At 41.8% G+C, this 24,979-nt stretch overlaps 2 protein-coding genes across 3 annotated transcripts in view; one reads left to right on the top strand and one right to left on the bottom strand.

Annotated features, from left to right (window-relative positions):
- C6H1orf35 (chromosome 6 C1orf35 homolog) overlaps positions 1-24,979 on the bottom strand; it is a 404,048-nt gene that overhangs the window by 93,104 nt on the left and 285,965 nt on the right. The window lies entirely within an intron of this gene.
- LOC138721751 (meiosis-specific coiled-coil domain-containing protein MEIOC-like) lies at positions 22-24,487 on the top strand. Of its 2 annotated transcripts, XM_069859154.1 has the most exons (8): positions 22-76; positions 5,923-6,054; positions 14,279-14,445; positions 17,034-17,135; positions 17,682-19,488; positions 22,730-22,864; positions 22,976-23,156; positions 24,225-24,487. In XM_069859154.1, the coding sequence occupies exons 2-8, from the start codon at positions 6,013-6,015 to the stop codon at positions 24,479-24,481; spliced, it is 2,691 nt and encodes an 896-aa protein (XP_069715255.1). In that variant the 5' UTR covers positions 22-76; positions 5,923-6,012; the 3' UTR covers positions 24,482-24,487. The 2 variants fall into 2 exon arrangements, with proteins under 2 accessions (XP_069715255.1, XP_069715256.1); XM_069859155.1 differs by lacking the exon at positions 24,225-24,487 and having other exon boundaries at positions 22,949-23,087.

The following is a 24,979-nucleotide window of genomic DNA, read 5'->3' on the forward strand; positions in this document are numbered from 1 at the left end:
CTTCCACATACTGGTACTCCAGTGACATCAGACATTACATGGCTGAGGCTGGTTGTAAAGCAAGAAGACTAAAAATGTAAGCTTGGTGTTTCTTTCGCTTCTGGAGCAGGGCCTTTGGAGTGTGAAGTCTTTGCTTATTTGGGGAGGATTTCAGTGGCTGCAGAAGAATTTGTAGACGTGCGTGTCTGAAGAGAACATGAGGTGATATTTAAGGGCAAGCAATCTGTGCTGTTTCTCGTAGTGTTGGTACAGCTTAGACTTCTCCGTTTAGGAATAGCTGTGTGGAGTAATTGCTTAATGCCAGTGCTGCTAGTTTCTCTCGAGGGGCCAGCTCCTTGCCCACAGCCTGAAATCTGCTTGCTTCTTTTTGCTCTTTTTGTCCTGCAGCTTCAAGGGGTGGAGGAGAGACGCTATCCACAGCCTGGCAACAGTTTCTGTGTGCGTATAGTAACTGAGGTGTGTAGCGTGTGTCCCATGGCAGCGATGTTAGGGAAGTAAATGAGGTGCAGCAGCAGCGCTGGTTCAACACAGTGCAGGCTACGCCACTGGACTTGAAAGTACGGGGCTCAGCTGCTGCTGCAGTGCTCTGGTGTGTACAACTGGCATATTTGAGTGCCTGTGCTTCCCCAGTGGCCTGTGTCGGTGGGAGGATTGTGTTCAGGGAATGGCTGGTGATAACTTCTGTGCAGGTTTGTCTCGGTGGAAGTTGATTCTCACAGCACGATGAGGTTTATGGGGGTTTTGTTCTTCGGGAGAGACGTTAGGTGTCTGGAGTAATACTGATGCTTCAGAAAGCTGGAAAACAATCAAGCAGTGATTTCTGCAGTGTAATATTTGCTTAGGTTCTGAAGTGCTGTACTTCAAAAGTAAGTGTAATGATTTATTCACCTGATAGCACCCAGCCTTTCAAGTGAGTGCCTGGCAAACAGTTCTCCAAACACAAATGCCTCTTTATGTTGATCACCAGTCTTCTAATAGGGATAGTAAGGAGAGACCTAAGAAGTAGATGAGAAACTTGGGAATACTTGCTGTTGTTGTTTTGCTGAGAAATGAAATAACTTCTCAAGCAGGTTATAGATCCCCTTTCGTTTATCTTTAGAAACAGGCTGTATCTGTTAAAAGGCATCGTGATGGTGTTTGATCAAGTCTGCAATCTTGAAGACATCTGCTTAGTACTTGAATTTTGCAAAGCAAGGATCTGGTCAAGTGGGAAAAGCAGCTTTATATCTAGTCTTGCTAGTCTAATGAAATTAAGGTACAGGTCTCTATATAATGATATACAGTGTGTACAGATCCTTGTGCAGCTGATTAAAAAATTTTTATTTATTTGGGCACATATGCTGGTTCATAACTTCAAAAAGGTTGTTTTTACACGTTCAGTAATGGATAATGTCAGCATTTTTGTTTGTTTATAAATATGCTTGGAAAGATGTTATGTTTTAGTGGAGTTTAAATTGTGTGGGGTAGTCCATCTGCCCAAATGGAACTGGAAAAATACTTTATATCTTCAGTTGGAATTCTGTATTTTTAAAGGTTTATGCTGAGGGTATATTGATACCAATAATCTTGTTTTACAGCACCATATGTTTGAAAGGTTGTTTTCTACAACTTGTGCACTTAAATGGCCTTTGGATTAGTTGACTCTGAATTGAGCGGAAGCTCAGTTAAAGTTGGTAGCTGTTTGTTTAATAGTCCCTGGTGTTTCCCTGCTCTGCCTGGAGATAAGTGTGATACATGGTAGGAGTTACAAGGGAAGGGGAATATATAGAGGTAGGTGGTATTAAGTTCCCTTTTATTTCCGTGGAGCCTGCGTTGAATATGGATGTTACTCATATACTTAAACGCTGACTAGATATTTTGAAGAGGCCATTTCACGATAGGTGCACTGAAGCAGCTGTGTGTTGCCCCCTTTCTTTTTCTTAGAAGTCCTGAATTTGAACTTTTAGGTAACAATGCTTCAACTGAGTTGTGTTTGCTGCTCTTGCAACCGGCAGCTTCGCTTCAATGCCTTATGAAGGGTATATTTACCTTTTGAATTGGAGATTAGAGTCTTATGGCTCCTGTAAAGGAAAAACACCGTCAAACTCTAGAGTGAGGGCAGGAGACTTCGGTCATTTTTGCATGCGAAAGTACTTGGGAATAGTAAGACTCTAGCATTCAAGGGACTTATAGCTTTGGACCACAGTTAGAGTGTGTAGATCTATAAAAATGTATCATTAAAAACAATATCAGCAATCTTTTTTTTTTGTTTTAATGAACTGTATGAATTTTTTAAATGAATTCTGTTTCTAAGCTACTTACTGGCAAATTATTGCTTTTTTTTTTTTTTTAGATTAATAGAGCAAGAATTGCAGTAACTGGGGAGTTTACAGATTTGAATTCTTGAAATTATTGACTTTAGGAAGGCTGAAGTTACGATAATTGCACATACATAACCACAGTATCACATAGTTACCAAAGTGCTTACTCTGCTTAATTTCTTTTCATGGGCATTCTAAGTTTTAATGTAAATGTTGCAAATATGTTCTGTGTGTTTGGGTATTTTGGCTCAGGAGGAGGTACCTCACAGAGGTCCTGGTGAAATGTTTCAAAGGAAACACTTCATAAAGGTGGGACTGAGGAGCAGTTTGGAATCTCTTCTCCAACTAACTTTCTGCCATGTAGCTTTGTAAAGCAGATAGTCCTAAGCATAAAAGAAGATCAAAACATGTTTTAAAGAGATGTGTGGGTCTTTAGCCTTAACAGCAGTTTTTCCATGTAACTGGATTCTGGAGCTTGTAAACTCTTGGGTAGTAAAAATGGAAGTTTAGGCTTTCCTCACGCTCTCCCTACAATAGCAAGGTAACATTTCAAATTGCCTGTTTTTCTGGAGGTTTGGAAATACTAAAGCATGCAGAACTGCAAAACCTATGACATAGACGCTCCTCCACGATGGTGTCAGTGTGTGTACACCTGCACACGGCACCTCTCTGGTAGTGCAGTATAAATCCACCTGAATCTGCTATTTGTATTCCTTTGGAAAGCAGGTGGAGTAGCTACGTTCCCATTAATCAATGAGGAATAATCTCAAAGTTAAGTTTCATGTTTATGATGACGTCTGTTTTGTTTGATCAGTGCAAGAAGATTGTGGGAAGTGTGTATGTGTCCGTACATATGCATATGGGGAAAACATTATCCCTGTCTTCAAGGGACAAGATATGTAGGAGCGGAAGGCATTCAAATTAGTAGGGTGACTATTCACGTTCTGAGAAGAGGGCTCATTGTTTACAGGTTTTATTTAAGTTTCTAGTGTTAGTTTTAAGCGTTGATGGGAAGGTGAGTGGATGTTTCACTCTGAAGAAAGTCTGGAGGATTGCTTTTTTGGGATATTGAATGTTATGTTCTTGAGGACTCTATCATTTGTCCAGTAAGCTTGGAACCATCCGTCAAATTCTATGAAGCTGGGGGAGAGGTGGATGGATGTCTTGGTGATAATGGGTTTCTCTAAGTGCTGCAGAAGTTGACAGCTTCACGGAGGAGTGATCCAGATCAGTGTTCTCATGGAGGGAAAGGCTTCTGCATGACTTCATGTTTGGTGTGATTTGTTCCCCATAGAATTGCTTGGTTGGAAAAGACCTTTGAGGTCATTAAATCCAATTGTATGTGCCCACTGCTAAGCTGTATCCCTGAGCACCTCATCTATGAGTCTTTTATATCCCTCCAGGGGTGGTGAGTCAACTGTTTGGAAATCCAGGACCTGATGTGGAAGTACTCAATGTGAACCTTTTCTTTTTGTCAATGTAACTCAATGCAAGTGGACAGCACTACTTTAACTAAAGCATTGGCTTCTCCCAAAGCTCAAATGTAGCACCCTCATATCCTGAAGATATCGCAAAAGGCTTTTCTTGGAATTAATTATTTACCAGTTGCACAATAAGCATGTGTTTATATCAGCTCATAAAAGTGAAGTGGCAGTCACAGAATGCTACCATTGAAAATCCATTTTTTCTGGCAAAGAGAGCAATGATTGGAGTGCAGAGGTAGCACTTTCTCCTTTTTTTGAACAGCTGGGTAAATGTTAAGCCTTGGTTGGACTCTTAGGTTGTGGAGACTAATGCAGCACCTGCAATACTGTGAAAGTTTCCTGTGATTTGAAGTAGTTCCTGTTTTGAGATCTAAATGGATTGTCATTCAGCGTTTCAAATATTGCCTAATGCTTTCTGAAACACGCTTTTAAAGTTGCAGATAGTTATAACGTGTCCCAGGGATAGCTATTAGCCAGATCATTAATGTGTATCACTAAGTCTGCTTTGACAGAAGAGCAGCTAATAAAACACAAATAGTTTAAAGATCGGTTGAGGTTAGCGGCTTAGACACACACTGACTGAACAAATCATCGTAGGTGGTTAGAGAGATGGGTAGTCATCTTTTCTGAGATGAAGCCATGTGTAATAAAATTAGCACCTGGAAGCAGCTGTGCACACCTGAGTCATTTTGGTACAGAGCCCATGATCTTAGCTTAAATAAAAGCCTGATCTTCCCATCTGTGTGGGCCGCAGAGCTCTGTAGCATCGCGGGTTGTCATACTGCAGCTCTTCCTTTGCAATACAGCTGGTGTGTTGTACAGGCACTCAAGGTGATTGGCACAAAAACAGTGAGCTCAGTCAGTGCATCCCAGAAACATCAAAATATCCATGTAGATGGTTCACCATGCTGTTCTGTAACCCATTCCTGGATGCAGACTTTCCTTTTGGTCTGAGCGTGTTTCTATGCAGCATAGTGATGGAAACATAATAGGAAGCCTGACAAAAGTAGCTATTGAGAACGTGTTACTTAATGCATCCAGCTCTTAGCCTGTTTCCAGCAGGTCCTTGGAAAAGCGAAGAGCAAGGACTTGCTTGTGGGTTGAACAAATCATTGTAGCAGAACTCAGATTAGGCAAATCCTTAATTCTACTCTTCAACAGGTCAGAGTGGATCGGCCACAGCTGGATGTGGGTATTGTCTGACATAATTTTGTTACTTTATTAGAGGAGCAGGTGCTTTGTTCAGTTTATTATTATATGACTGTTGCACACTTTATCTTGATTCATATTAGTTATAAAAGCAGCTCTTCCCCATTAATTGGTGGAAACAATGAAAACTTTTTTGTCAGTGAAGTTGAAGCCTTATATTCACATACTACATTGTCTTGCTAATCTGGGATGTTGTTTTGCTGTGTCGTGTAATGCAAATGGATGAAGCTGGAGAAAGGGCACATGTGCAGACTGCAGGCATGGCAGTAGTTCAGCAGGGACCCGATAATCTGCTTTTCAGGAGGGGGATCATGGGTACATGCTTTTATTACTCCTCGTTTTGGATAGCAGCGTGTAGCAGGAGCCAACCTTGCCTCTGTCATTGGCAGAAAGAAGCTCTGGGTTTCAAGAGGGAGTGGAGCCCTTAAGTGGTGCAGTCCCAGGTACTTGAGGACTGTTTTTTCCTATCGTGGTGGCGATGGATGTTCGGTTCTGCGGCAGATGTGTGCCTGTGAGCAGGATCATGGAGGGAGCTTAGCTCCTGGCATGGTGCATGTGTTCCTGTGTGATGTATCTGTCTATGTGACAGGATAAAGCCAGAGAGAGGGATCTTACTAGGCTGAGTTCCCCTGCCTGCGTGATCCGAAGTGCCGCACGGCACAGCTGGCTTACCCGCTCTGGGACTCCATGTGACCTGTTGTCAGCCACTCTTGTATCTGCTGAGCTGTTCTGTCATGTGGAATCTCACAGCAGTAAAGCAATGTCATCACTGTTCTGTGAATGTGTGAGACGGAGGTGGAAGTGGAGAGGCGGTGGGAGGAGCAGCGAGGGGGAGCTAGAAATGAGTTTCATGCATAATAAGTACAACTTTGACAGACTCGGTAATTACTGCCTTTTTCTATTTCCCCTTTTAATTGTTTTTTAAATAGGCTAAGTCTGTCCATAGGAATCTAAATTTCTGCTTGCACGGCAATGCTGCATCCTTCAGAGAAGAGAACTTGTATAGTGATAATAAGGACATGGTCAAACAAAGTGCCACCCCTGGTCATTACAAGTCACAGGTGAGTCCAAAGAGGGAGTTTGCTTAGGTAAACAGAAATAACTACCTGTATGATGTGTTGTTTCTTTCTAACTAGATCTTTTAAGTAACCATGTAACAAAAAAGTCAACACCTGAAGAGTATGTTAACTTACAGATGAAGCAGCTTTCACTATTTGTGTTGGTACAGGAGAGTAATTCTCTGTTTGTGGAAGTCAGCAGTTCCTCATGTAGTCTACCTTGGAGTTTTTCTTGTCAAGGGCACTTGTGGGACTTGCCACAAAATCTTCTGAACCATTGCTAGAGGTTACCATGGACAAAAAAATATTTAATTATATGAAATGAATGTATCTTGATGCTAATGTTTAGAACAAGCAAACAAAATGGCCCAGTAGCCCATATTAATGGTAATTGGGCTGTAGAACCCATTTATTAAAGAAGTGCCTCATAAATCTACCTCTCCCCCTGCTCTGCCTTAAGTAGTGCTTTTTATATCATTTTGATCCGGCCGTCTAAGAAGGGTCTGACAGACTGGATTCCTTTTTCGCAGGAAAAAGTTTCTTTGCTGAAGAGGAACATTTCTCTTTGTTGCTCCAGCAAGCCTTTTAGATTATAGGAAATTGGGATGCAGAAGGAACTCTCCAGTAATCTGCCATTTTTATGCTTTTGTCCCTGATATTTTGAGACATCTGAATAACTGATCTATTTTTCTCCTTTGGTTTTAGTTTTTGACCTTTTATTGTTTGACCTATTCCTGTCACTTGTTTGCTTCTGGTGGTGTAGATAACCCAAGAAGGCAATTTATAGAATTCTAACTTATTTCTTTTTACCCACAAGTTTTGGAGAATTACTAGCCATACATCCTGAATATGTTAACTGGTTTCAATGTGCTATGGATCGAGATGGCTGTAGGTAGGAGTTATTAGAAGTCTTAAGTCAAAAACCTAAACAATGCTTTTTTCAGATAAAATGAACAGGAAATATTTATCCTGCCAAGAAATTGGAGAACAGTACATTCTATAGAGAAGTAATAAAACTATGCAGAACTGTTATTTACTGTTTTTATGATAGATGTTTATAAAAAGCATGTGTGAGCAGTGCTCTGTCGGTTTCTGCAGGTTTTGGATAACTGACTGTAAAAAGGCTTTTTCCTAATTTAACTCGAATGCTTTTTGGCAAACCAAGAACTTTCTGTCACATGGGACTTTGTTGATACAAGAAATTCCTTCTGATTATATAATGAGGCCAATATTTAGCTCTTATTACATCATTTTAAGATTGTAATATATACTTCCAGAGACTTGTAAGTCTGATGTAAGCCATAGACTGTTCTCGCCTCTGAGAGGATGAGAGTAAAGCCAGTCTATATCAGCACAGGGAGGACAGGGATCTGGTAGAGCAAGTCCGGGGGTGGGCCACAAAATTGATTAGAGGGCTGGAGCACCTCCCCTAAGAGGGGACAGGCTGAGAGAATTGGAGTTGTTCAGCCTAGAGAAAACAAGGCTCCGGGGAGACCTTATAAGAGCCTTCCAGTACTGAAAGGGGGCCTACAGTAAAGCTGGGGAGGAGCTCTTTATCAGGGAAGGACCTTTAGTTGAGTTATTGTGAAGATGTTTTTTCCTGTGAGGGTGGTGAGACCTTGGCACAGCTTGCCCAGAGAAGTCATGGGTGCCCCTTCCCTGGAGGTGTTCAAGGCCAGGTTGGATGGGGCTTTGAGCAATTTGATCCGGTGGAAGATGTCCCTGCCTACGGCAGTAGAACTGGATGATCTTTGAAGTGCTTCCAACCAAAACCGTTGCCTGATTCTCTAATGCTATAGTTCAGCAAGGTACCTCAGTTATATGTAAAGTCACTGCAAATGTTTTCTGCAGTTGGCATAATGTAGTGGTCTCTGGAAGTCCCTAGAACTCCCTCCAGTCTGCTTGAGGGGCCTTTGCTGCTCCACCAGCAGCTGTTACCATCTCAGAATGGGCTCTTACTGCCTTGAACTCTTTCCAGTACATGGCTGGCAGCACAAGAATCAAAACATTTCCAATAATGAGAAATAAATAATGCTTGAGTCTTCAGCTGTATTCACAGTGCTGCAAAATCTTTGAACACAAGATTCTCAGAAGATCATAGATCTCTGCCTCCTGGTGGCCCATCTCGAGCAGCAGTGGTGAGGCAGAAGCCTCTCTCTGAAGGAAGGTTGTCTGGTATCTGTGTGTGAAGATACCAGAGCAATTGTGTGTACATTTGGGGCACACTGGCTCTTCTGCTTGTCCTTGGCAGTGCTCACGGCCTGACTGCATGAGGGCCTGAGCAGCCTGCTCTGAGTAGCAGCCTTGACTCCAAGGACTCTGAGGTCTCTGCCATGCAGGATTCTCTATTCCCAACACAATTTACTGTTAAAATCCTTTACTGAAATCTTTAGTTTTCATCTGCCTCTGCATGCCTGGCAGCTGGGCTGGCTTGGCACTTGACTGGGAAATGGGAGGACAGCAGGGAGAGGAGGGAGTAACAGTCTCCCTCAAGGTCTTTGCCCTTGCTGCTGGAGCAGTAGAACATCTACGTAATAACAGCAAATCCTTGGCATGCAGCCTCGGCCAAGCAGGAGCACAAAGGAGCCAGGCAGCAAAAAGTGAGTTGGTATGTAGTGGAGCATGGGACTCGTGCCACAGATACCATAACAATATCAGTGCCTAGCAGCTTTGATACTGTTTAGTTTCATATATATTTATAGTTGAAATATTAACCTTGTACTGATGACTTCTACTTGTTTATTTTTTCCTCACAAGAAAATGGAAGAGCTTCTAAATACAGAGGACTGTATGAGGCTTTTGGAAATAGTGAAAGGTTTTCATAAATGCTCCCGTTTACTTACTCCTCGGTTGTAATGAGCTTCTTGCAGACGTTGGAACCACTCTGCTTGCGTTTGAAGATAAGATGTGACTCTCATAAGTGTTAGATGTCTTGGAAAAGTGTGTTCACTTTTTGTGCAGGGAGAGAGTTTGGTAGGTGCATATTTCATTTTACAGGAAAGAACAGAATCTGTGTCTTATTACACTTTGAAAATATATCTATCAAGATAAGGTAGCTAGGATTTAATTGTGGCAAGTTGTTTGGTTTTGTTGTTGTGTTGTGTGAGAGGTAATTTAGTGAGAGCAGAGGCTTTCCCATGATTTGCAGGGTGGAAGTAATGAAGTAAAAGCCCTGCTGAGGATTGAAAGAGTTGTGGTATAGTTTTTTTGAGGCAGCATTTCATTTGTCAATTTTTTGTGGTTGGAATTCTAAGTGGAACTTGCCTCTGCTGGCAGTCCTTTCTTTGCAAAGGCAGCTATGGAGGTCCTGTAGGAGACGACAGGCTGTTTTATCCCTTTCCTTTTTTACTGTAATTGTCATTCTACTTCATTAAATAGAATAACCAAGAAATTCTCATTGTGCTTCACAGATGAGCTACTAACAGACTCCAGAGTTTTGGCATGGCTGGGTGAGGAGGCTGTATCTAGGGTACGTGAAGTACCTCTGCTGCTGATCTTTAGTCACATTGTCCTGTACAGCTCACATTAGCAGTGATTAATGGCTCTGAAAATAAAAGATAAACCCATTAGTTACAGATGCTATTTTTAATCTAAAATATTTTATACTGTAGCGAAGGAGCAGGATTTATCTGTGTGGCTACTTTGTAGACTGAACTAGACCAGGGCCCAGGTGTTCGCAGGGGCTTGTTGATACTGCTAAACTGTTGCTAAACCTTTGGCCATGGTCAGCTACTGCTTTCCTAGATGATACTGTGTGTGGTTTCAAAGCCATTTGTAGCAGATTAATTTAAATACGACCCTCCTCCTCTTCTGCAGGGTAAGAGTTCACCTGTATCACGTGGCACTTGCATGCCATTTATGCTTTGGGCCAGGAAGTTCTTGTCTCTTCTTGAATAGAATCATAGAATAATTGATGGTGTTTGTATGGAATGTTACAGATTGTGTGTTTAGCCTTTGCAGCACTATAGTACCTCTAATTCTGTTATTTACCTGGAGTCCTGTGTCCAGTTCTGGAATCCCCAGCACAGGAAGGGTATAGAACTGTTGGAATGGGTCCAAAGGAGGCCACAAGATAACGTGAGGGCTGGAGCCCTATAATATGAGGACAGGCTGTGCTGGGCTTCTTCATCCTGGAGAAAAGAAGGCTTCAGGGAGACCTTATAGAGACCTTCCAGCACCTGGAGGAGGCCTATGAGAAAACTGGGGAGGGACTTTTTCAAAGTGCATGGAGTGATAGGACCAGAAGAAATGTCTTTAAATTGGAATGGGCAAGATTTAAAGTAGATGTTAGGAAGAAATTCACAATGACAGTGTTGAGGCAGAGGCACAGGTTGCGTAGGGAGGTTGTGGGTGCCCCCTCCTTGGAAGTGTTTAAGGCCAGGTTGGATGGGACCTTGAGCAGCCTGGTCTGGTGGGAGGTGTCCCTGCCCAAGGCAGAGGGTTTGAACTGGATGGGCTTTAAGGTCTCTTTGAACCCAATCCATTCTATGTTTTGTTTGGATGCATAGAACAAGTTTATAGCAACTGATAAGCCTTAAAAACTTCCTTAATGTTAAAAAATATCACTGTAGGGTTGTTCTGTCCTGCTTATGGTTGTAGTGCGCTTGGAAGGTGGTATTTCTTTACTACCTTTTTAGAGAAGGCCTATGAAGGGACATCTTCAGAGTCTGTGACAGCTTTCACTAAGCCAAATTCTGGCTGAGGATTTGTCGTAAGCTGTTCTGCCTTGTGAGAAAAGATGAGAGGGAGAAAAATTACCTTGGCATTTTCTCCCCTAAAAGGACGGGGCATGAGAGAGTGAAATAGTCAACACTGAAGTTTTGTTCTTTTAGTTTATGTAGATATAAATAACTTCTAGAAAGCTTTAGCTATAAAAAACTTTTAAAGTGGCTCTAGGCAGACTGATTGTATAGAGCTGTACTCAGTGTATATTTCCCTTCAACTTGACGATTTCTGTTGGTGTATTCATGGTCTGAGAGGTATTTCACCAATAGGAAGCACCAGTCTCGCAACTGGCAATATAGATCCTAGAGACAATGCAATTTTTACCTCAGAAATGATAAAATGGGGGTTTGGTGGATTGGTCTAAATATTTTTAGGTGTGATATGGAAAAAGCTGGCAAATAAACTGAGACTCGTTTTAGAAACGAAGCATCCTTTATTACAGTGCTGGATGTAGGGAGGAATGATTCCATTAATCATGCATTACAAGGCAAGAGCTGGTTACAGAATATATTTCCCACCTATGTGCATGTGTATAACATTTCCCAGAAGTCTTATGCATATTCTATTGCTTTCCAAGGACTAATTTTAGCGTTATGAACTTCACAATGGCCACATCTCTGATAATTGGGACAGTACTAGTTCTCTGTCTGACTTTGTATTTTTAGATAGAGAAAAACTATAATCCAAGATGATTACGGAAGAAGACACATCTGTTCAGCACATATCATACTTATCACAAGCCGTTATCATTTCTCAAGAGAACAGCATCTGGAAAAAGTGTTTGAAAAAACAGAATGATATTAGTGGGACATTCTGTCTAATATACAAAAAAAATAGTTACCTAAATGAGACCTAACCGAAGTTAGGAAACTGATTCTGTTTTAACTTAAATCAGAATATTCCCCTCTTTGCAGTAGTAACTACTTCTTGTATCAAGTAGGAGGACTGAGTTGTCACTGTAGCATCATTTCTTCCTTTCATGTGGTGTTTTTTAGCCTTTTCAGGAATTTAATAAGTACATTATTATATTTATTTTAATTTATTATGTTTGGGATTTTTTTAGCTGGCTTTTTGTACTTATTCCAGCTGTATTTATAATGAAAGGTGTGACAGAAGTTAATTTTATCCTCATAGTCCTTAAAAAATTCTTACTCTCCATCCTCAGCAGCTGGGTATCCAGAGTGCAGCACATCAGGCTCTTGGAGTAAGCTAACTACGCTTGTTTCTGCAGTACCTTCTGAACTCTTCCCGCTGCCAGGTTGTACACACAGAACATCTGCCAGCAGCAGCTCTGCAAATTCCTGTTCCTTAACTTTTTAGCACTGCACCCTTCTGTCTCTCTCTGTAATGAGAGGCTTGGAAAGAAGGACAAACCTGCTTAACAGGAGGGTGTTGCTTGAGGCGTGACATGTGCAACATCACCTTTAATCTGTTGCTCCTTGTTGAAAACCTTTATGACCAACACATCCAAGCGACGGGTGGGGATTGTTAAAACCCTCCAGGTTGTCTCAACACCTCAGAAGTAATCTTAGTTATCTGTAAATATATTTGAACTGTGAGTAATTTACTCTGCAGTTTATTTGTGTTCTGCCAGGCTTTGCTGTCCTTGTATTAACAGTGTGGTGGCAACTTAATGTGCTTTTGGGGGCTGAAGGTAAAATGTATTAGTATTCATAAGGAAGCAAGTCCCATCCCCTTCAAAGAAGTTTATTTTTTAGTTGACCAACTGACCTTTTTATTTGCCAAGAACATAAGAAATTCAAATTGTTTCAGGAAGACAGATTGAAGTACTCGAACTAAAAGGCACCATCTTCAATGAAATATGGCTTGGAACAGGAAATTCCCTCAATAGATTTTTTTTTTTAACATATTGTGGTGTTTTGCTTTGTGTTTATAAAATCTCAGTTCACTTAAGAACTGCTGCTGGAGTTTGATGAAGCAGATGCTGCTAAATGTTCTCCTTAGGACAATTTTGTTAGTTGCTGGCCTTCTCAGGAAGGTATGAAGTGCAGGCCTGGATGCCACAGGCAGCTCCAGTCTGCATCTGATCCCACAGCCTCTTGCAGCTACAGAAACATCTGGGGCTTTGGAGGGGTCAGAATTTTGTTGTTATGGGTGGGGTTTAGTTTTGTTATTGGCTTTAGGGTCTTAGGGGTTTTTTTGAGCCTCTCAAATGTTATTTTCAGAACCGCAAGTACTCACTTTTGACTGAATATCTTTACTTATGGGAGTTAAAAAGCAGCTCATTCAGTTCTCAATCGTAAAAGAGTTTTTTCAAGAAGGCTTAAGGGTTTAGTGCTAGAGTCAAACCTTGCAAAAGGTAATCAACAAGGATTGAGGTCCTGAGTGGTCAAGTTGGCTGTTAATTGGCAATGTGGGCTTGCAGCCCAGGTGGCCACCCCTGTGCTGAGCTGTCTCAGCAAGAGTGTAGCCAGAGGGGTGAGCACTGCTATAATCCCCTCTGTTCTGCCCTTCAAAGACCACAGCTGGATACTGGGTCCAGTTTGGGGCTCACCAGTCCAAAAAAGGTACAGGAGTGAGTCCTACAGAGGCTTCCAAAATGATTTTGAGCTGGAGAAGGGGATGCCTGAGGAGAGGCTGAGAGTCTGAAGAAGAGAATGGGAAGATCTTATCGGTGTGTGCAGCTGCTTTATAGGAGATTACACAGAAGATGATCCAGATTATTTTCTATACTTTTTTTACAGCAGGCCAGCAGTTAGATAATAGAAGAATTTTCCTGAATAGGAGGTGATAGGTTCTCAAAACTGAACTGGTCAAGTTTCTGAAGTAGCCTGAGTCTGTTCTGAGCAGGGAACTAGGCTAGGTGAGTCCAGAGGTCCCTCCCAGCTCCAAGTAGGTGTCTGATATTCTGCTTAAACCTTGGTTAATCACAAGTTCTGATGTGGGAATTCCTAGTTGAAATACCTCCTGAGGTACCGTTCCCTTTGTTACTTTGACCTCCTGTTATTTATTCTTTGAATAAATAATTTATCTATAGTAGTCCTTTCTGGACCACTACTTAGACAGATTACTTTCTTATCCACATTTTGCTCTGTGAAGTTTACAAATGTCCCTCCCTGCTTACTACGAGCTCTTTGGAATGTATTGTCATTTCACGGGTAGGGTAGGGATAATTTCTCTTCCCTCTGTTTTCTCAGAAGGGAGGTGTATGCCTGTGACATGTGCATTTCCAGTCATTTAGGCTAGAAGATTCTGAGCTTGTGAATGTGACACACAAACACGTACAATGTGAAATCTGTAGATGCTTATTATTGTACAGTAAGTAAGCTCTGTTATTGTTTATTTTTAGAAGATGCATACGTTTGTCAGATTTGGACTACTTTAAGGCAGGGGAGAGAACAAGTTTTAACTTGTATTCTTTTGTCATAGCTGTTTCATCTTCCTGTAAAGAAAATGAAGGTAAAGGTTTGCTTTGTTGCCTTTACTGCTTACTTATGTAAACATCTAATGGTAAAAATGCTTCCTTCTCTTCTCAACATAGGTAAATAGCAAGAAACAAGAAATGGACACTCAATTGTTTTCCCCATTGTTAGGACCAATTACGAGTACGCCACCTCCGCTGGAATCTTCCCGTCTGTACAGCGACTGGTCAGCGTGTGGGGAGGATATTGGCTCAAAAACTGCTTTTCAAGACTGCACAAAGAAGCGGTATGAGCATTCTTGGTATAACCTGATGGTGGTGTTCTGGAGCACTGGAATTGTCACAGAGCAGAATAAATAGTGTTCTGGATCTTTTAAGAGGAGTTTCTGGGATAATTAGGAACTTAATAAGTTATCTTTGCTACACAGTGGTTTCTGTAGAGGTGGGGGAAATGGTGGGGGATCTGTGTTGGGGTGTGTGTGTGTTTATATGTAAAAGCATTTTAGAAGTTGGGAAGAATGCTACGTTTAGCGAATGAAATGGGAAACTGCCATATGTAATTGAAAACTTCTTAAGGAAAAGAAACACTCTTTCTGTGCCTTCCATTGTCCATTGCCATAGCTCATAATGATCCTAATTGGTAATGTAGAGTTTCCTGGAACATTAACAATGCAGTGTGTGTCGGATGCAGGTCAAGTGTAAGTGGTGTACGTCTCTGCCACTGAAAACATAAATATGCATATAGCTGCTCTTGAAAATATGCCAGCCTACTTTCCTATTGCGCCCTTGATATAATGCGCTCAAGTTTGATTTTACATAAAAAAGATAATTTTGCCGTTTTGGATGCTGAATGAGTGCAAAGGGTTGTTCTTGCTTTGAATCATGAAGCATTTTTATTCCCCTGGAGAACTCCCCTCTGCCCAGGTCTTGACTATTGCAGGCACGTTTGGCCTTAATCCAGTCTTAATAATCTTAAGTCTTAATACTGCAGTGAAATTATTAAAGGTACAGAGAAAGGCAGCGAGGCTGGACATGGGTTTAAAGTCGTCCGTGTCAGTGGAGAGTGACTAAAACTGCTCTTTGATTTTGAACTCAGCTCTGCAGAGGAATGACGTCTATAAAACCATAAGTGATGCAGGGATTGCGAGGGACAGGGAATGGTTATTTTGCAATCTAGAAACTACGGGATACCCACGGAAGCAATTGGTTCTCCCCTTCACATTGGTTAATTTTATAGCTTGTGTACAGCAATTGAAATTGTAATGTTTCTATTACAGTCTTAGATTTCATAGTATCACATAATGGTTTGAGTTGGAAGGAATGCCAAAGCCTATCCAGTTTCAACTCTCTTGCCATGGGCAAGGACACCTTCCACTGGATCAGGGTCCTCAAAGCCTCATCCAGCCTGGCTTTGAACACCCCCAGGGATGGGGCATCAACGACTTCTCTGGGCAACCTGTTCCACTGCCTCACCACCCTCAGAGTCAAAAATTTCTTCCTAATATCCAATCTAAATCTCTTCTCTTCCACCTTAAAAGCATTCTACCTTATCCTATCCCTGCACTCCCTGATAAAGACCCCCTCCCCAGCTTTCCTGTAGGCCCCCTTTAATTACTGGAAGGCTGCTCTAAGGTCTACCTGGAGCCTTGTCTTCTCTAGGCTAAATCATCTTCTAAATGCAAGTTTTCACCTATGATCTCCATTTGGTTGCAAAAGCTGGAAGTAAATAGGCCTCCTTTAAGGAAAAGAAGTTTGTCATCCGAGAGACACAGCAAAGGTCTGATTATCAAACATCAGTTACAGTTTTACATTCATAAAACATCTTTGGGAATCTTTATGTATATCCTAAACAAAATGCTGTAGGCCAGATTCCTTAGAGAGGAACCTGAATGTTCAGGAAGTAAATAGTAGGAGGTAGATAGAAGTAAAAATGTGGTGAGGTCTTAAAAGCTAGTAAGGTAGAAATGGCTAATTTTCACTGTGCAAGCAACTAATGAGGTGACAATCTTAACATTTTGGCCCAGGTCTTACAGTCTTTGTTATCTACACGGTCAGCATGAGCAGTGACACAGCAGCATGAGCAGATGATGTAGTTGTTCTGATAAGCTGACGCCAGGGAAGACTGGGAGGTCTCCAGGGATGCTGAAACGGATCAGCTGAATGAGAATGGGATGATGAGTGAAATGTATTGAAGCAAGACAATGCAGGTTAGAGGGAACAAGTTAACATGTTAATACAGGTTAACAGTATTATGTTTTAATTAACTTCAGAGTAAGAGGGAGGTGTCATTACAGATGGCTTTGTAAAGATCTCATTTTGCATCTGAAGTAGAAGACAAAAGTTGGCCGTGTGTAGAAGTAGTGATGACTGAATACTTTTGGTATTTATCAGGATTGTTTGAGAAAGCTTTGTTCAACTTCTTTTAAAAAGGGGAATAAAAAGTGGTTCAACTTCAGTGGGCTTTTTTGAGACTAAAATGATATTTCTTGATTTATGGAAGTAGATAAACTGGAATCTTCGAGATTTTGAGAAGACTGATCATATTTAGACCCTGAAGGAGACAGGATTTGAAGAAATGTCTATAAAATGGTTACATTGATTGAAAAGAGAGGAAAATATTTTCCTGCTCCTGTCTTTTCGCATAACAGCTCAAGAAGTGTCTGGTGATGTAAGAAGTTGAGAAAATTGGTCTAACTCATTTAGCCTATAGAATTCACAAATGCAGGAAAAGACTTCTGTATGTGGATGGTGAGAATACCTTAAGTTCAGAACACTTAGCAGATGCTGCTATAATAAATTGAAGGTTTAATGCTTTACTATTTCCCTGTTTTGTGTAGGTAAAAGACTTTAATTTAGGCATTTGCTTGTTTTTTAGGGCACCAATAAATCTTTCTTATTCTGGCAATGGCCCTGATATGCTTGGGCTCGTGTCGAGCATTTTAGAGGAGCCAAGCAAGCCAGAACCAGTTACAGATTGGTAAGCTTGTTCTAAAGTTCTTATATGTTGCATGTTGGTTTCTGTGTCCTTTTGTCCCACAGATACAATACATGTTTTGAATTATTTCCTGTAGTGAAGTGACAAAAATCTTATAAATCCCCCTGAACCACAGAAGTATTCTTCTTTACTTTGTCAGTTAAAAAAGAAAAAAGCAACTGTTAGAAATGTAAGTTTTCTAAAGTCTTCCATCAGCATTTGAGGGGAAAAAAAAAAAATCTCATTGTTACCCATAGGGAGTTGCTTGGATCCAGTCAAATCTAACATATCTAATAAATCCTAATGAACATTGCAGTTCTGAACATACATAGAATGTACATTAGAGAACAGAATTGATAGATTTCACATAGCATTTACTCAGCTGCAGCAGGAATGTTTCCCCCTCTCATATTTTGGAGTAGGGTTGTGAGCAGTTAGCCAAGAATATAACAGGGAAATGTGGCAGGGGGAGTAACCCTGAATTGTGAACTGTTTCAGTGTAAGAAATGTGTTAAATAATTACAGGAGGTTTGTTTACCTTTGTTACAGGAATTCTCTTTCAAGATTGTTTCCGCCTCTGTGGGCACCTGATCTTGGAAGCAACGGTGATTTCTCAGGGCTCTCCTCTAAGCATTCTGGTGAAAGTAGGAGTTTTTCACACCTGATGGGCACGCAGGACTGCTATCGGGAATGCTTGCAGAAGTCTCATGATGTGGAGATGCTCCACAGAGGTTTGGAAGATCTTCATTTCATTGAGTCTTGGCTTTCTCCCTCTGGCCCTTGTGCTCAGACTGATAATATCCTGAAGAACGGCTACCCTGACAATTCTTCTTTGCAAAATAATAATACAATTCAGCAAGCAGGAGTTTTGTTTCAAAATGTAGACTATAACCAGCATTTGTGCAGTTATGACTACATGAGGTTGAACAGAGAATGTGAAAAAATCTGTTCCAATTTTAGCACTTTTTCTTCTCCAAATGGAGTGAAAGAAGGCACAAGTGTTCAGAAAGAGTACTGGAAAATGGAAAGAGTGAGAGGCAAAGTTATAAAAAATGATGTTCAAGAACAAAGTAAGTATTCCCCTGGTCTTTCCAATCAGCCTATTAATGGTTCTTGGGATAAAGTGTCCCAGGACAACCACTTGTTTTCTAAGAGATATGAAAACTTCACAGCTGCTCATAAGTCGCAGTCGTCTGTTCATCCATCGCTATATTTTTTCAGGCAGCCTACTAAAGAAAACAATTTTTCTGGAGGGACAAATAGAAACCTACAGGAAACCCACGTTCAAAACAGTCATCACAGCTTTACATTGGGGGATGCTGTTAATAATAATGACTGCAAGGTCCATATTAGTCCTAAAGAACACTCTCATAAGGTTTCCGGGTATGATTTATCTCTAAAAAATGTTATACAAAATGGGAGCTTTTCATCGTGTCATGGACACATGTGGCTGGATGGGAAAACTGCAAGTCCGGCAGCTGCATCGGATATTGTGTATGGAAAGCAAGTGGTAACAAGTCCGCAGTCGTCTTCAGGGGTTTCCACCATGTCGGGTGGTTCTCCCACCCATCAGTCTATAACACAATCATCTTACTACTCACAGATATCACCTGTCCTCCCTTCAAGGAAAGATGGAAGGTTACAAATACCCAATGGTGTTTCTAATAACTTGGGAGTTTCTAATTTTGTCTCAGAAAATCAGAAGCAGATGAAACCCGTTGGACGATCACAGCATGATTCATTGACTGCTAAGGAGGGGCAATACCGTAAATTCCCTGTTAATTTTCCATCTGACTGGTTAACACAACAGAATGCTGGAAGTGAGGACCCTGAAAAATACCACAGATTTCCAAGAAAACAGACCCAAGAAAAAGGTAACAAAGATGATAGAAGGGGCAGGAAGGATTGGATTCCTCATTTTGGGTATACAGCCCCAAACCATCAGCAGTTCAATGTGTTCCGAAAAAAACATGAACAGAGTGGTGGTAGCGTGTCGGATTTCGTCAATCCTGCTTTTCTTCAGTCTTTCCCGTTAATGTCTGATTTTAAACAAAATGCCAACTTTCCTCCATTTAATCGCCATCTGTTTTCATCAGCCAGTAATTTCAGCTTTCCTCAGTCTCCGTTTCCCTTCTCGGAACTCTTTGATCTGTTTCATTACGATGATTTTAACCACTTGAACCCCTTCCTCAATGATCTGTTTTGTGGGGAAATAGCTGCACCGTATTTTGCCCTTCCAACACCATTTAACAAGTACAGACCTCCAAGAAACCGCAGTGGACCTGCTAATGAGCTTCATATCCGGCTAGAGGAATGTTATGAGCAGTGGAGTGCTTTGGAGAAAGAAAGAAAGAAGGTAAAACACAACTGGCAATAACTTCCTGCCAAAGCTAGTGATTGCATGGAACAGTTTTATGGAGAGTAGGTTCCCCAGGCTGTTTCTCGTTTTGGGGAGGCAAGAATTCTATTGTCGCATTGTTAGTTTTAAATACCTAATAGACCAGCTCCAACATCCGCTTTGAATATAGCGCTCGTGTTGTTTGGCATGACAGCTTTTGAATTGTGTGCCACTCTGAGGTTCAGTTTTCTTCCCCTTGGGGCTGCTAACACTTTTCTCACTATTCTCTGGCTGCCAATGACATGAGCAGGCACACCCTTGCTGGGTGAAAAACTGGCTGGATGACCAGGTGCAAAGAGTGGTGGTAAATGGAGTTAAATCTAGTTGGAGGCTGGTCATAAGTGGTGTCCCCAGGGCTCAGTGCTGGGTCTAGTTCTGTTCAGTGTCTTTATCCATGATCTGGATGAGGGGATTAAGTGCTCCCTCAGTCAGTTTGCAGATGACATTAAGCTGAAAGTGTTGATCTGCATGAGGGTAGGGAGGCTCTACAGAGGGATCTGGACAGGCTGGATCAGCCCGTTGGTCACAGTGCATTGAAGTTCAACGAGGCCAAGTGCCAGGTATTGCACTTGGAACGCAACAACCCCATGCCACGCTCCAGGCTTGAGGAAGTGTGGTTGGAAATCTGCCTGGCAGAGAAGGACCTGGGGGTGATGGTTGACAGCGTCTGAACGTGGGCCAGCAGTGGCCCAGGTGGCTAAGAAAGCCAATGGCATCTTGGCACCTTGTCATAAGCGGTGTAGCCAGCAGGACCGGGGAAGTGATTGTGCACCTGTACTTGGTATTGGTGAGCCTGCACCTTGAATCCTGTGTTCAGTTTTGGGCCCCTCACTCTAAGAAAGACATTGAGGTGCTTGAACGTGTCCAGAGCATGGCAGCGAAGCTGATAAAGGGGCTGGTGAGCAAGGGCTTTGTGAGGTGGCTGAGGGACCTGGGGTTGTTTAGCCTAGAGAAGAGGAGACTGAGGGGAAATCTTATCACTGTCTACAATTGCCTGAAAGCAGGTTGTGGCAAGGTTGGTGCTGGTCTCTTCTCTCAAGTAACAAGTGATAGGACGAGAGGAAGAAATGGCCTCAGATTGCACCAGGGGAGGTTTAGATCGGATATTAGGGAAAATGTCTTCTTTGAGAGGGTCCTCAGTCTGCCCAGGGACCATCCCTGAAGGGATTTAAAAGATGGCTAAATGAGGTGCTCAGGGGTATGGTTTAGTGGTGGACAGTCTTTTCCAACCAAAGTGGGTAGGCTTAAAGCTCTCACAAGCTGTTTTTACAGTTCTGAGAGCCTGAACTGTCCCAGGGCTGTGCAAAGCCCTCTGCTTCTGTGTTGTTTAGCTTAACAGTGTATGTGGCTCGTCTGTACGTATGTACACAGGAAGTGACTTTCTTTTAACATTCTCACCTTTTTGATATTCTTGCCCTGCATGAATTCCTTAGGAGTGTAGATAGAAAGTCTTCCTAACAAGGCTTGCCCTTAGGTCTGTCTTGTCTGATCAGTCAGCCCTTTCGGTGCTTGAAATTGTGTTCATTGTAGCTGCTTTGGAGTTTGCAGTGACAGTGACCTTACCTGCCTCGTTTTAGAAATCTCACTTTTCCAGGGATCTGTCAGTCTAAAAAGTTCTGCAAATTGTCTGTTTGCATTTGCCTGCATTATAACCAGGGTTTGGCAGATAACAAGCTGAAAAAAATGATCCAAAGAAAGAAAGGTCAATGTTGAAAGCCGACTGTAAAGTCTGTTCTCATCCCATTGCAATTTGCAGTGTGGTTACTTAAGATAATAGTGACAGATCGTTGCACAATTGGACAAAGCTGTGTGATAGCATCTACACACTGTAGCATGTGTTATGTCACCACAGTAGTGCTTGAAATGGAATCTTTTGAGTTTATTTCCATAGACTTAGGCCATCATCGTGTTGTGACTTAGTCTTTGAGGTGATTGAAAGAGGGAAACAATTTCACTACAGGAAACTCTGGCTCTTCCCCTGAAAACTTCAGTTTCAACTGCCCTGTGCAACCTGATCCAGTGGGAGGTGTCCCTATTCAAGGCAGAGGGGTTGGAACTTGGTTATCTTTAAGGTCTCTTGCAACCCAAACCATTCTATGATTAGTACTGTGATTGCTTATTAGTTGTGGTTCTTAAATACGTGGTGTCATTATACAAATTCATGACACCCTCTCTCTATCCGTTCTTTCTCTAGATGCCTTTCAGGCTTGTGAGGGGAATGCAAATAGAATCATTCAGCTCTTGTAGCACATTTTAGATGAGGACAAAGGCTAAATAATACAAATGTGTTATTAGAGCAATAAAAGGACTTTAGTCCATATTGTCAGTCTGAATGAGCATATTATGAACGTGGACTTCACTTTGCCTTGAACTGCAGTGTGGTACCTAACCCTTGTCTCTCAAGTCCATTCTACACTGGGGAAGGAATGAGAGGGAGCCAGCTGCTTGTGTTTTTTACTCCAAGTATATGAGGTTCCTATCCAAAACAGTATCAGCTCTGAAAACCTGTCTTCATCCTGATGCACTTCAGGTGCACCTTGTGCTGGTGTGACCACTTGTTTCTTTTGTTAATAAACATAATATGTGGCATTTGAAATGCAGTGAGAGGCTGCTGTTTAAATTCCTGGGATACTATATGAGGATTTCTTTGCCTAGGTCTGCATCCAAGGTTGGTTAAAATAAAGTTTGTGTATAATTTAGGATGTGAGGAGATGGCCTCAAGTGGCATCAGGGGAGAGTTTTACATTGGATCTTAGGAAAAATTTCTTTACTTTTGAGTGTTGAAGCATTGACACAGGCTGCCCAGGGAAGCGGTGGAGTCTCTTTCCCTGGAGGCATCCAAAAAACTTGTATGTGTGGCACTTCGGGACATGGATTTGCAGGCATAGTGGTTGGACTTGATCTTAGAGGTTTTATCCAACCTCTATGATTCTATAGAAGTTGTACAGCTTTGGGTCTGAATGTGGCCGTAAACTTTGGGCACTGAAGTAGGACTGAATTAGGGACTTACTCTGATTTTTACAGCATCTAATTGCGCATCTAGACACATACTTGGGAACATTTTTCTGTAAATGTGGTCAGAAGTAAAGACAGGAAGCCTACTTCTAATGTATTTGACAATTCTAAACAGCTCAAAAAATATGAATTTTATTATTGTACAAATTTCAACATTTACAATGGCTGTTTATTTCCCCTGCAGACGGAGGCTGAACTTGCGAGGAACTTCCCAGGAAAGCGCATATCTAGCTCAAATAACACTCCCATGTCCCGACTCCCTGCTAACCCATCACGTGTTGATCGTTTGATCGTCGACCAGTTAAGAGAACAAGCCAGGGTAAGCTTTCTTGGGCTGTAATTCCAGCATTTCTTTTTGATTTTATGGTTGCTTATTTAATGGAGACTAATAAATACTTATCAGTTTCTGTGTTTTCAATGTATCTGACAGGTGCTCACATTAATAGGAAAAATGGAAAGGCTTCGTGGTACCCTTGTACATGGGAACATATCCACTACATTGGAGAGCCTTATAGAAGCCATTCACATAGCACAGGCGAGGCGCAAGGATGAGATTATTAACGCTGCTAATCCACAGAGACAAGGAGCACCACGTTATAATAATGAGAAAGGTGACTGCTTTGTGTATCTGTAGTTTTAAAAGCTTTCTTAAAGGTGCCATTTAAAATACGCAAATTTGAAATATGCAGCAAGGATTGTAACTTCAGCAAAAAAAAAGTCTGTAAATCTAAACCTGTCACTTCTTAAAAAACTTTAAAGTACTTCAGATTTCTTTTCTGGTTTTGCGGTTAGAAGTTGAAACACTTCAGGGCATTCTCATTTTTACTACGAGAGAACTGTAATAAGTGCTCACAGCCCAGAGGGCCAACCGTATCCTGGATGTCATAAAAAGAAGTGTGGCCACCAGATCAAGGGAGGTGATTCTCTAGCTCTACTCAACTCTTGTGAGATCTGGAGTATTGTGTCTAGTTCTGGAATCCTCAATGTAAGAAAGATATGGAACTGTTGGAATGGGTCTAGAGGAGGGTTACGAAGATGATGCGAGGGCTGGAGCACCTCTGCTATGAGGACAGGCTAAGAGTTGGGGTTGTTCATCCTGGAGAAGAGATCCCAGGGAGACCTTCCAGTACCTGAAGGGGCCCTACAAGAAAGCTGGGGAGGGACTTTTTCGAAGTGCCTGTAGTGCTAGGATGAGGGGGAATGGCTTTAGATTGGAAGCGGTAAGACTTAGATTAGAAATTAGGAAGAAATTTCTTCACAAGGAGGGTGGTAAGACACTGGCACAGGTTGCTCAGAGAAGTTGTGGATGCCCCATCCCTGGAGGTGTTGAAGGCCAGGTTGGATAGGCCTTGAGCAGCCTGATCCAGTGGAAGGTGTCCCTGCCCTTGGCAGGGATGATCTTGCCCTTGGAACTGGATGATCTTTAAGTTCCCTTCCAACCCAACCCAAATGATTCTAGGATTACGGTTGCTGTTAGTGTGAGATGTTCTGTAAATAGCTGTCATTTGCAAGGGAAATTGCGATTGCAGTGGTAACTGTACCAGGGTACAATGTCAAATGTTTCTGGAGTTTACTTTGTCTACTGGTGACGGGTTGAACAAATACACGTAAATTTTTAATGTATTAGTATTGCCAGTCTTGTGTAACAGTTTAACCTTTAACACCTTTTTCTGTTGTAGATGTCCTGGCCCTGGCAGCTGCTGTTAGAGAGCTGGCGGCTTCCACCCGCAAGGCTCGCACTGCTTTGTGGTGTGCGTTACAGATGACTTTGCCAAAAACCTCTTCAGGCAGTCCTGTGAAACGAGAAGCTGTTGAAAGGGCACTGCGAGAGCTTGGTCCTCCAAACATAAGCACACGAGAGAAAAGCAATGTGGAGCATGGAAACGAAAGAAGCGAAAAAGAAAAACCTGAGGAACCCATGGGGATTCTGGAATAACAGCAAATAATAATAATAATAATAACAAAAGAGTGGCAGGAGGGTGGGACAGGGGCAGAAGGGAGAAGAGGCCTGCACTGTGCCACGGAAGGGGTTCTTGATAGATTATCAAGAAGCAAAAGGATTAACATAACTGATCAGTGCTGCAATTCTATTACTGTGATTCTGATGTTGAGACACACATCTTGTAATAGTGTTAATGCAATTTTAATATTGCTGGTATTGCAGTGTCTGCTGCATAAGAATATTATTAGTGAGAGGAACTAAACAATAGCTGAGCGTTTCCCTATATGCTTATCTGAAGCTGTGTGCCAGCTGTGAGTCAAGCCATGACCTGAGAAAACAGGGTGGCAGAACTTAATGCTCTTTTTAGTTAATGATACAACTCAGCACACTTAATCTGTTTGAAAGGTGTTTCATACTTGTTCAGGGCTTTTTTTGCACCATTATATAGTTCTTTTAAGTGCCAAAGTGATCACTGAGTAGTTGGTGTCCAGT

Source organism: Phaenicophaeus curvirostris, chromosome 6 (genome assembly GCF_032191515.1).
Source record: "Phaenicophaeus curvirostris isolate KB17595 chromosome 6, BPBGC_Pcur_1.0, whole genome shotgun sequence".
NCBI lineage: Eukaryota > Metazoa > Chordata > Aves > Cuculiformes > Cuculidae > Phaenicophaeus > Phaenicophaeus curvirostris.